Here is an 11,933-nt window from a genome sequence, read left to right on the forward strand (position 1 = left end):
GGGGACACACGGCGCTGGCCGTCCCTGTGCTGATGTTTCAGCGCTGAGAACTGGTCTAAGCCCGCCGAGCCGCCCGTGCCCAGACACTTCTCCTGGAAGAACGATTTCAGATGTTACCGTTCAGAAATGTATGGCCACAGCCAAGTGACACTCCGTGCCAGGAGATAGCAAAGCTCCGCAGGACTGAAATACATCGGCACTTGGCTTTTAAGCGCACAAGGTAGAGTCAGAGGTTAAAGAAAGCTACAGGGAAGAAAAGTCCATCTACCAAGCCTGAGTTATTTCCTCACCCAAATGAAATAAAAAATTGKGAGGGGTGAGTCCACACTCAGAMCAAAATATCYCCATTTCTTTCTAGATATTAAACGCCAACAAATTATATTTCATCATTAGCTACTACTTCAATTTCTCTAAARCAATTTCTCTCTTCCACTGTGTCACAGGCTTTACTTCTCAGCCCCACATTCTCAGCTATTTACTTTGGCAAAACCCATAGCATCTGACCTCTACACACACAACTGGCAATAATTAGCTGGGAAAATCCAAACCATCTCTATTGCCATGGTCAGGTTACTGCTCTAGCTCGAAGTGACAAACAGGAATTCATTTAAATGATCCCATCTTAAGATTGACATCTGCATTTTCCACATATGGCCACACAGAGAGAAGGAGAGATCAGAGTTTAAGTCCTCATCCCCTATTAAGAAGGTACAGAGACAGGACTGTGAGGCTCCCCACTACTTTACTCTAGAAGACATCAACCYTAGCACAGCACCAGTTTTGTTTCAGCACAGCTTGAGGAGACACAGAGGAACACAGACTTTGCAAAGATCATTACATACGGCTGTTATTCAAGAAATACAGACACACACCAGCACAGCCTTCAGCCACACACATATCTTATGTATCCAGCTTTGACACCCATCCAAAGCTCCCCAGCTTCACACGGATCAATTGGCTCTGACCAGCTAACAGGCAGCCTGCTACACTGCATCACCGTGCTTGTATAAAGCAGGCAGGATAATCCCTATTGAACTTAATATTGATTTTCTCCTTCAATGAAAAAAAAAAGTCAACTATACCTTCAGCAGGCTGGTAGCAGTCCTTCATTGGCCAAAATCTACGCAGCTGGAAGCATCACCCCAGGGACAGCAGCTATCTAATATATGCAAGGCTGTTACAACACTGCAAGCCAATGAGAGGAGTCAGTGACCACACACACAACTATGCTTCATGCTTTCTGCTCACAAGTAACAACACTCCAGCATTTCAAAACTGGGGTTCGGGTAGAATGGCAGAGATTTCTCCCCATGCAGCTCATGTGGGGCACAGTGCTGATGGGCTTTTTCTCCCAAGTATTTGTTGGGGTGCTCTTCCATGGTAAAAAGACCTGCAGCTGCACCCAGTTTCTGCTACAGTGACCAAAGCAGAGCAGCTGGAACACTTGGCCTCAGTTCTTTCACATCCCTTGYTACACCAAGACCTCAGCAGGGAACAGATTGCTCTCTCCCCGAGGTAATTCCCATATTCAAGCCTGGCAGTTTTTTTCTCCCTGTGGAACAGAATTCCCTATCAGCCTGCCTAAAACACTGCCCTTTTGCTTGGTACGCTGGGACCTCTGTAAGGCAGGTACTAACCCAGCCTTGCTATCCAATCAACATGGAAATCCAGAGATAAAGGAAGCTGCACCAAAAAAAGGACCTCTCCTTCTCCCTGGGGTGTTCCTGAACTCTTGGATGATGACAGAGTGTGCCTTGGGAACAGCCATCCTGCAAAGGAGATCCCTCGGGAGCTAAAAGCTTCTCACAGAGCTTCCCACAGAGAACAGAGTAAGCTCTTTCCCATTCAGAAGAGYTTAGCAAGCACAATGAGCAATCAAGGCAGAGAGGTACAACACTGTGTGAGCRGAGTGATGTGTACTGATTCACACCTCAGCTCAGCCTCTCAGGACATTTTGTGGCGTCAGCTTCTTAAATGAAGACTTCCCATCTYGTCAAAACTGCCTATGGTTCCTTCCTCAACCCAAAGTGCCATGCTTTTTGTTTTCTCACCGTCTAACRTCCAGGACAAAACCCAGCAAAAATGACAAATAGCCCACTAAGTCCCCAAAAATTTCAAGCATCCCACATGACAGGTTCAGCAGGTTCCCCACACCATCTCCACAGCTCCTTCCATTTGGGTCTTGATTCCAAACCACCTGAAATCACAAGGACTAGGCCTTGTGATACACAGCCCTAGCACTTCCTTCAGTTMTTCTGAGCAACAAGTAAGGTTTATTACGGCCATCATCCACTCCATATCTTATTTCCTATCACTGCCTAAAGGGAAAATGTTCCAGTCGTCTTGAAGTAGACTGCTACCCCAAAGACAAGCAAAGCCATTAAGAATTCAGAAGTAAAACAAGAAATTGCCCTCAGCAAGACACACCTTCAGAAATTATTTTCTAAGAGTTCATTTTACTGCTAGACATCCTGGCTACAGATCAATCTATCAAAGAGATTGATAACAAATACCCAGATGTAATCATGCTTTGGATGAGAATGAGCTACTATTAAGGACAAGAAAATTCTTCAGCTGGGGAATAGATTTAAATAACAGCCAGGATCCCACACAGACAAAGCTGCATACATACAGATATTAAAGAGATTCCTTGAGCTAAAACRAAATATTCCGTGGCATAGATAAGGAAAATAACTCATCCAAAMAGAAAAGTTTCACGTCAGGTAAATCAGCAAGAAAATAAGGTCCTATCTATTCCAAAAGCCACAAATACATCTGATACAAGGAAGATCTGACARGGTTTGGGCACTCAGGAGCCTCACACACCACACTTATTTAGCTGGAGAGACAGATAATTCCCACAGTAATTTGCATTTATGGTATTTTCCTCATTGTCTACTGCAACATCATCAGTTATTCACGGTGCATGCAAAGCAATGAGGTATCCCTCACAGAGTGTTCATGTGTGGCTCCATTCCAGCACGGCTGCGTTTTCCAAACCATGACGACCTAACGACCAGGAAACAAGCACCAGCCACACAAAGGTTTTATTGTAAGAATTGCACCAATAAACTCGCAGATGCTTTCTACAGAATTCACTCGTATGGCAGGCATAAAAAATCTATCAAGTGATCTAAGATTATTTGGGGAGATACAGTTATTAGCAGAACATCACCTCACCAACATGTGGATTGCATGAGAACCCCAAAGAAACACTGAGACTCACAGACACAATGGCATCAACTAAAAAAAAATACACCTTGATACACTGCCACTCTGTCCTTTGTTATGTTTATGTGAACCATTCCTCAAAGTGTGGTCACTCCAAGTATTTTCATCATTTCTAAGTATGTAAATATGTTCATTTAGATGTTTATCACATTTCAGAAGAAATAATTACTCTCTTTTAAATGTGGAGAAATTTCATGTTTAGAGATAAACCCTTCAGACAAGACACCATTGTTTTTATGCAAGGAAGCTTCCTGCTTTAAGTCTGGCATGAAGGGTTAGATTTAAGGCCAGCTTGCATTAAGTCTGTTAAATCTGAAGGACAAATCACTAAATTTTTACACCTCCAGTCCAAGCAGTCACCTCCCATCTTTCCCTCTGAGAGAACACTGAAATTAYTTCCCTGAAAAACAGGCAGGATCTTTAAGTGGTGCTTCCAGGTATTGCTCAAAACTATTCCCATCATCACAAAGTTGAGCAACRTTTTAAATCTTCCTGTTATGATGCAACATAAAGGAAAGATGGCATCCATTATTCATGTGTTCYGAGTGCAACCCAGTGTTAAAAAGCCCTTTGTAGATAAAACCTCTTGCTGTATTCCAGGGACCCCAAACTATTTACATGAGGGRGCCTGTGCTTGTAGGAAATGCAGAAAGAGGACATCAAAATACGGCATTTGCACAGAGTGCCTATTTGCATTCCCACGTCCAGAGGTGAGGTGAAAATCCCGAGTTTCCAGGCGGGCAGTTCCACTGAGGACAGCCATTCCTGCACATKGTGCAGGTAGCACCTGGAGTTGTTACTACAGCAACAGCACGTAGAGCCCGGCACAGCTCGGCACGGCTCAGCACGGCTGCGAGTGCACCCTCGGACACTCGCCACYGCCCTGCAAGGTGAGACAGCAGCAAGGCCACTTCAGTTACCTGACATCCGTGATACCAGCACCATTATCAAACAAASCTTGATTAATCTGTAGTATCTGAAACAGAAAGCAAAACAAAACCACACCTGCACGCACTGGGCTGGTTGTCTTTGTGCCTCTTGAACCTGCTCRCAGGCAATCCCTGCTCAGCACTCCGAAAGTGCCTCTATTACCTCAAAGCTCTCTATTCTTCTTCAATCACACAAGCATATTAGAAAACCTCCCCAATTCTGAGCTGGAATTTGCAGTTATTAGTAGTACTGTAATGAAAAGGAGCACAAGGAAAGGACTGACAGTTTTGAGTACAACAGACAGCCCTCATCCAGGCTGACAGGCTTATGAATTATGCTCAGCTACTTTTGTATTAGATATTTGAACATTTCTGGTGTACACACATCCTTTCTCCTGTCACTCAGCTAGGATCCTATGAATCCCACTTGCTCACAACAATAGGTTAGGCTGTTAAATTTTAAAAAAATTATAAAACAAGGGCAGCTGCCTTCTCAGAGTAGAACTAAAACACTTTACACCATCTTTAAACCCAAACACTATCAAGTGACTTCAGAAGTACAATTCCACAAGAGCTGTCACTTCAAAGAAAAACATCAGTAAAAACTTACTAGACGCGTTAGGGAAGCTGTCCGATGAGATGAAAAAGGAGAAATGTACTGACAGCAAAGAGGACACAAAATTTGCATACGATTCAAATGCATGAAGTACACCAAATTAAGTTTTAAAAATTCTTGAAGGCTTTGGGACAGAGCTACCTATCAGATGGCAGCACCTCAAAAGACAAGATAGGAGAGCTCGGGAAGCACCACCCAGGGTTTGGGCGTGAAATACTGAATGAATGATGGGGAAATCAAAGGGAAAAAGGCAAGCAGGAGAACAGCGACTGGGCTGGGTGACAAACGCTCCGAGGTGTAGAGTGAATCTGTGAGTCATGAGCACTTAATAGAAGTTGAAGCCATGTGAACGCCTGGAAAAGGGCACGGGGAGACAAGAGCAGGACAAGGTCAAACCGTGGGAGGAGGAGGAAATGCTGGACCAGGAGAGGGAAAGAACATCACCAAAGAAATAACCATTCGTTAGAAGCAGAGAGGTCGTGGAGAACAGGAACAAAACAGGGGTCTGTAAACACTGCAGAGACACAAATAACGTGTAAACAGAGAGAGGCACCCAAAGCAGCCCTGGGACAGGAGATGCTGAGGGTGAGGTGACACAGCCTCACCTTGGAAGAGGGACTAGACCTCAGTGAGAGCCAGAACAAATGTAAAAAGGGGACAGGAGTTAAAGGTCCAACAGAGAATAGCACTCCAGCCTACTTTACAGGACAGGTAGGTCACTGAGGGAAAAGCCCATGGCAATGCAAAAACAAAAGCAAAGAGCAAYGGGCCCAAAGTCCTCCCAGTTACACTGGGGTTCATGCATGTCCTGCAGGCAATGGAGATGGGAAAGCAGGTTTTGTGAAAGCAAAGAATAAACCCCTCTGGAAAGCCAGCATGGAAAACTGACACTGACACGAGGAGGAAAACAACTCGCAGCATATGTGGCGCCAGCTGCCGCTGGAAATATTCTTAAGCTCTGTGAAAAAGGAGGGTATTCATCCAAATAAAAACACAAGCAAACTAGAGCAAAGCTTCTCAGAAGCTACCAATGACGGGATTTATAATAAAAGCAAAAGTTCATCTTAATTTGGCAAACTGCAATGAAGTCAGGTCATCTAAAACAGCACCGAAGGGGAAAAAAATACAGGTCAGACACACAGAGATCTAAATCACAGTGAATCTCAGTAATTGGAGCCTCCAGGGCAGATTTCTCATTTTCTGTGCATTTTGCAAGTAGAGCTAGATGGCTTATCAGCTTCCTGAGACTAACAGGATCAATGTGCAAATGGGGAAGCTTAATAAGAGCAATAAAATTACGACAGCCAAAATAATCAAATTTACAGTGCAGACAGGCTAAACAGCACAAATGCTACAAATGAAACTTTTGCAAGGAGAAACATTCACCAAGAGAGTCTCCAGTGTAATATTAGTAAAGAAGCCCACTCTTTAAAACGAACAAAAAAAATAAGCAGCCCACCTGAGTTCTCTTCATATTTTGAAAAAATAACTTTGTTTCAGCACAAGTGTCCCTAGAGGAAATACAAAAAATTATTCAGGTGCACAGAAGGCCGTACTGCATCACATATGGCATAAGGGACAGCCTTTGGCACCAGAATGTGTAAAAACACATTCCAAAATTTAAATATAAATTGAAAGCCGAACAGCRCACAGAAATAGAAAACAAAGCAAGGGAATCAGAAGCAAATGAGCTTCTCACCAGCCCTCACTCGCCACCTCCAGAGAAACACCAGCTGTCCAGGCTTGCTGGCTCCAGCCACCCCACCCTGGGTTGGGCTGTGCCTGCTCGGGTCCCCCCTCACCACCAGGGACATCTGCACCTTCTTTCACAGAGAACAGAGTCTCAGAAACATTTGAGTAAAAACTGGGAGTGAAGAGGTGCCCTGCCAATGCTCCCAGCACACAACACACAGCGCTTTGACCTGTCCCATCAGACCTGAGGCTGACACCAGACGAGCCTGAATCCCTGGCACTGGCCCAGCCTGGGAAAGAAAAACCAGTTAAAACCCCAAGATATAAATCTGTGGGAGGTATCTCTTCCAGAACTGCTTGGATTTTTAAACTCCTCWACTCTAATCCCCAAATGGAGCATTTCTCAGGGAAAAGAAAGAAGAASCTGCTAGATCAATCTCCTACCAAAAATGAGTAATGACTTCAGCTGAAACAGGGTTGTTCCCCCTCCTCCTTTGCCCCATCAGTCCTTCCTCACAAGCCATCTGACATTTTTTAATTGGAAGAGGTCATGAACCCCTGAAATCTCCTCATTATTTTGGAGAAAACAGTTTTGCATGGGTAGCAGAAAGAAAAACACAATGCTCTTTTTCCCCGCCTCCTTAATGCAGAAGGTAAACGCTGCACAGCGCAAAGATATCAACAGGGTTCCCATGAACAACAAATGTTGCTTGTTATTAACCAACAACATCAATTAGATTTCCAGGGCCATAAAAGAAAGGGAAGAAAAGCCAGCCTTTAATCCAAATATTGTCATGGCAGCRATCACCGGTCAGAAGCAGTTTCAGATGCATTGAAACACCTCATGGTTGTTGTGCTCCTGATGTGAAAAGGAGGGGTGTAGTCACATGGAAGCTTTTAGCTATAAATAAACCAACACAAATATTTTGTCTTCGCATCTTTTGTTTCCARCTATCCACTGGCAAACTGTACCTAACCCAGACACGGGGATTTCTTGCTGCTTAGGAAAACCTTCCCATTGAGGCCCCTAAACCAGGGCAGGATCAAACTGAGCCCCTGCAGTGCYAGCTCAGACTGAGACAACTCACCGAGCCTGCTGCTGGCTGCCCATGGAGAAGCCCCTCACGTGGGAATCCRCTTCCCAAGAAGTGGCAGCACGAGTGGCTTTTCCGAGCAAGGCAGGAATAGCATGTCCAAGCCATTTTTAGTGTCACTCTGGTGACAAGTACCAGCCCCGCAGCACACTCGGGGCTGGCGGAGGCTGGTGTGACTCCTGTTTAGAGACAGCAGCTGCCAGGGAGCCTGGATCCCACAGCTCTCCTTCAATGCCCAGGGCCAAGGCACAACACGCGTGAAGCCAGCTCCACACAGAGACAGGGCATGGTGCAGAAATAGAACGACATTTAAAAAAAAAAAAACTACTCAGGAAGGAGTTCAGGCAACTTTAGCTCACCTGCAGAGTCAAAAAGGGAGGCAAGCCTTTATCCATCCTTTTTTTTTTTTACCCTTTCCTACATTTTTCTACTCATGCATGGCCTGTRAACAGTATAGTTACGTATTGAATCATCTGGAAACGAATGCCATACAGGCATTTCAGATATCCAGGTGCTGAAATTATACTGAATCATGGAATTTAAAGCTGTAACAGGCACATTATTTCCACAAGGGCACTCACATCAAATTCATCTCACTTATTAATAAAGCATTTGCAAAACATTCTTTTTATCCATCACATGGATAAAAGTCAGTTGCAATTAAGAGACCCATCATTTGTATTCATGGCAGCTCCATGCTTAAGGGYTTCAGGATTAATTCCAGTGTATTACTTTAGACTTTTAAATGTTGCAGACACCAACATCCAGGAGAGCCACCCATTCACCAGCTTCTCAAATGAGAGATAAGTTTGACACAATCAAAACATGACCCCAAAGGCACTTAAAACTGCATGGTTATAATAGCACAGGTAAGTTGACACACTTTACACAAAAAACTCAAATATTTCCTCCCTTTGCATGGACACAAATTCACAGGCTCACCACATCAGAGTGATTTTGGAGACAAGAAGGCTCTGAGAGACATTAGAGCACCTTCCAATTCCTAAAGGAGCTCCAAGAGAGCTGGAGAGGGACTTCAGMCAAGAGCATGGAGTGCCAGGACAAGGGAAAATGGCTTCCCACTGCCAGAGGACAGGGTTAGATGGGATATTAGTAAAAAATTCTTCCCTGTGAAGGTAGTAAAGCCCTTGCACAGAGAAGCRGTGGCTGCCCCATCCCTGGAAATGTTCAAGGCCAGGTTGGACGGGGCCTGGAGCAACCTGGGATAGTGGAAGGTGYYCCTGCCCATGGCTGGGGRTGGGATGGGATGAGCTTTAAGGTCCGTTCCACCCTAAAGCATCCWGTAATTGTAGTTCACAGCCCCAGCGGGTCAGTACCTCAGCGGGTGACAGRTTCAGTACGTCTGGAGATTAGAACTCATAATTAGTGTGTGATTGCAACACTTAGGGCCAGGTTTGGGCAGGCACCCAGGGACAAGGCTGGTTTATAAACCACCTTGGCTCCATGTGGGACCTTGTCAGAGCACACCAGCCCTGTGCTGCCCTGACACTGCCCCTCTGCACCACCAAACCTCGCCCCAAATCAGTCCAGTGCTGGAAATAACAACCTGTGTGAAGCAACGTGGGACCTCCTGCAGCTGCACCTGGAGYGCCTTGGTAAAAATCTAGTGAAGTCAGGAATCAAGCTAAATTACTTAATTTTAGCCACTGGAGAACCCAACTAGACAGGCTAGGGAGTTTGGAGTTGATTATTCTCTTTTACTCCCTTTTACAATTTAATTACATAACCTCTTACGGTCTCACAGACCGCAAGTCAAGTGCTTTGCCTGTGAGAAAAGGTTAACAGACTAATTATTTCTCTTAATATGGGAAAAAAAATGGCTTCTGGGGAAAACTAGAGCAGACACAAGGAACCCTGCATTTCTCAGGCTCAACAGCTGGTGCTTCCTCAGTTGTGTTTTGAGAATTTTTACCATTTTTACTATACTGGCCTTGTGACTCTTCCCAAGAAGCTGCCCCACCCAGGGTGTGGGGCYGCAAGCTTACACCATATTCAATAAATTAAAACAAACAAATTAACAAAGAGAAACAAACCAAAACATATAGGTGGGAATACTCCACCAGATCATTTCTTTCAGAAAAAAGATGAAGCATTCCCCAAATACATGATCTTTTCCAGCACCTCAGGYCTAATATTTATAGTTATCTCAAGGRAAAATCTGWGGGCATCATAGACAGAGGTTAAGCCCCAAGGAAACCATGCAAGTCCAGTGAGCAATTCAGAACACATCCGTAATTCTTCACCAGCAATTAAAGACCGTCCACAAGTTGGATTTACCAAATCTCTTACTCATAAGAGCAGAAAGAACATTGACGCAATCAAAAATACTTGTGCAACCAGGCTGATTCTTCTTTTTTTTTTTTATATTGGATGGATGATACATAAAAAAAAGTGAAGTGTTACAATCACTCAATCCAACACCATCCTACTACTGGTAAGGGTTATATTTATAAATCAGTACATTTTCATAACAAAATGTCCTATTTCAYAGCAGATCCTTCCTTCAAATGTCCTCAAGAAAGCTCTGAAACAAAATCCTCCCCAAAATGCTCTCAGCTTTGGGTCCGCATCCTGAACAGCTATCCCTACTTGAATGCTCTCATTAGATGATGCACTGGTTTAAAAGGACTGGCATCTTATGTAAATGGATGTTACTGCCTTTAATTGCAGCCATAATTATGGGAGTGCCTCTCAACTGAGTAAGGTCACATTAAGCAAACTTACTGGAAACTTTGCAAACTGCTCTGCAACACACTGGACAAGCACCAGGAGTCCCACAATGGCCATTTATTCAGTTCCATCTTCAGCTCTTTGCAGASCGCTACAAAATCAATCAACCCTACATGGGGCTGCTCCGAGTTATACTTGGTTGAGTATGTTTTTGCCTTATATGAACTAATTTGTCTGACACTTGCCAATGTAAAATGTTTAATTTAGAATTAACATCTTCAAAGATTCAAAAATGTCAAAGAGCCTTCAAGTTTCTTTAGTATTAATATCTTTGTTTTTTCCTCTTCACATTTCAAAGAGCCACAGGAGCACTATGGCACCGCTACAGAGCCAACAAGGAGCCAGGTGTTGACAAGAGCAGTGAGGGCAGTATCCAATTSCCCTGGCACAGCCAACAAATCCCTGCACAACATGGTGGGAATGACCCAAGGAGCATTTGGGTGAAGGGGTTTTAGTTCAGGCACAAGGCAATGACCCATCACCGCATTTCAACAGCTGAATCAGGGTCTCCCTCTTACTGCGAGAGGTTCCGAAACACCAACCTTGCTGAAATCCCTTTCCATGTCCTGGCTGGAGTCAGGCATGGAGGAAGCATGCCTACTGTAAGGCTGGCAGAAGCGAGGGGTGGCTGTAAACAAGAGCAATGCTGTGACTCACCGGGCAGAGCCACAGCCACCCTACACCCAGTGACACCCAATCTCCTGTGWCACCAAGCAGCTCGGGGTCCTGCTGAGGTCACCAAACCTGAGTAAACACCCCTCACTGCCACATCCATCTCTGTCTCCCCATCCTGCCCCACGGCAGCAGGAGTGCCTGCCTGGTTTATCTTCCAGCCTACATAATACAATTTTCCTAGAAAGTAGGGAAATTATATCCAAATATAACCATGGCTGAGCCTATGTTCAAAAGTTTTGGTGCACTTGCGTCACAGCTGTCATCCTGTATTACACAAAGTGCCTCACAAACACGCCAGACCTCAGTCCCCAGGGAGAGCCAGCTCCTTCCAAGGAGCCCCAACGAGCCAGCAGCCAAATCTCACGAAGGAAGATAAAAAAGGTGCAGATTATGCGTTTTTTATGGAGTTGCTCTTAGGAATAAGAGCTAACCAGTTGGATCASTATTTGCCAAAGCACTGGTTTTGCACCCTTCCTCAGCCAATGGAGAGCAACAAGGCTTGGAGGAGTGAGATGTAAACCCGCCTTCCTACAGACAGTTAAAAAAAAAAATCCATCACAGGCAAAGCGATCTCCAAAAATAACTCGACAGCAAACAGCTGCTGGTACACTACGATTCCCTCGTTCCACGCCACATCTCCCAAACCTTCCCTCGCCTCGGGCTGTTCCAGCAGAAGCCACAATTCCCATTTCCCACCGCCCGAGCTTTCTGAGATGCAGGACACCCTCACTCCTCGGTGGAGCCGGGAGGGAAAATTCCGACCGGGGGGGGGGTCCCGGAAAACAGCACCTTCCTCCTGCAGCGCCGCCCTGAACGCGCGTGGGTCTGTCCGGGGCTCGGGGGCTGTTTCGGGGTGGGAAGGCGGGGGTGGGACGGGGAGAAGCGGCGGGCCCGGGGGTCCTACCTCGGCAGCGCCGGCCCTGAGGGCAGCGGCCGCGGCGGCGG

The 11,933-nt window shown here is 45.3% G+C and overlaps 1 protein-coding gene across 3 annotated transcripts in view; it reads right to left on the minus strand.

The window, feature by feature from the left end:
- The window catches only part of LOC130574658 (6-phosphofructo-2-kinase/fructose-2,6-bisphosphatase 4), a 48,679-nt gene extending 36,752 nt beyond the window's left edge, over positions 1 to 11,927 (minus strand). Inside the window, exon 1 of one of the 3 annotated variants that reach the window (XM_057367995.1) lies at positions 4,771 to 4,858. Coding sequence is in view for 1 of the 3 variants with exons in the window: in XM_057367993.1 (XP_057223976.1) it covers positions 1,083 to 1,110 (28 nt within the window). In the remaining 2 variants the exon portion in view is untranslated. Of the gene's footprint in view, positions 1 to 1,082; positions 1,166 to 4,770; positions 4,859 to 11,892 lie in introns of those variants that run through there. The other 2 variants (XM_057367994.1, XM_057367993.1) reach the window with 2 other exon arrangements.
- Between the last annotated feature and the right edge of the window lie 6 nt (positions 11,928 to 11,933).

Source organism: Malurus melanocephalus, unplaced genomic scaffold (genome assembly GCF_030028575.1).
Source record: "Malurus melanocephalus ecotype Western Australia unplaced genomic scaffold, MMel_1.1 scaffold_87, whole genome shotgun sequence".
Taxonomy (NCBI): domain Eukaryota; kingdom Metazoa; phylum Chordata; class Aves; order Passeriformes; family Maluridae; genus Malurus; species Malurus melanocephalus.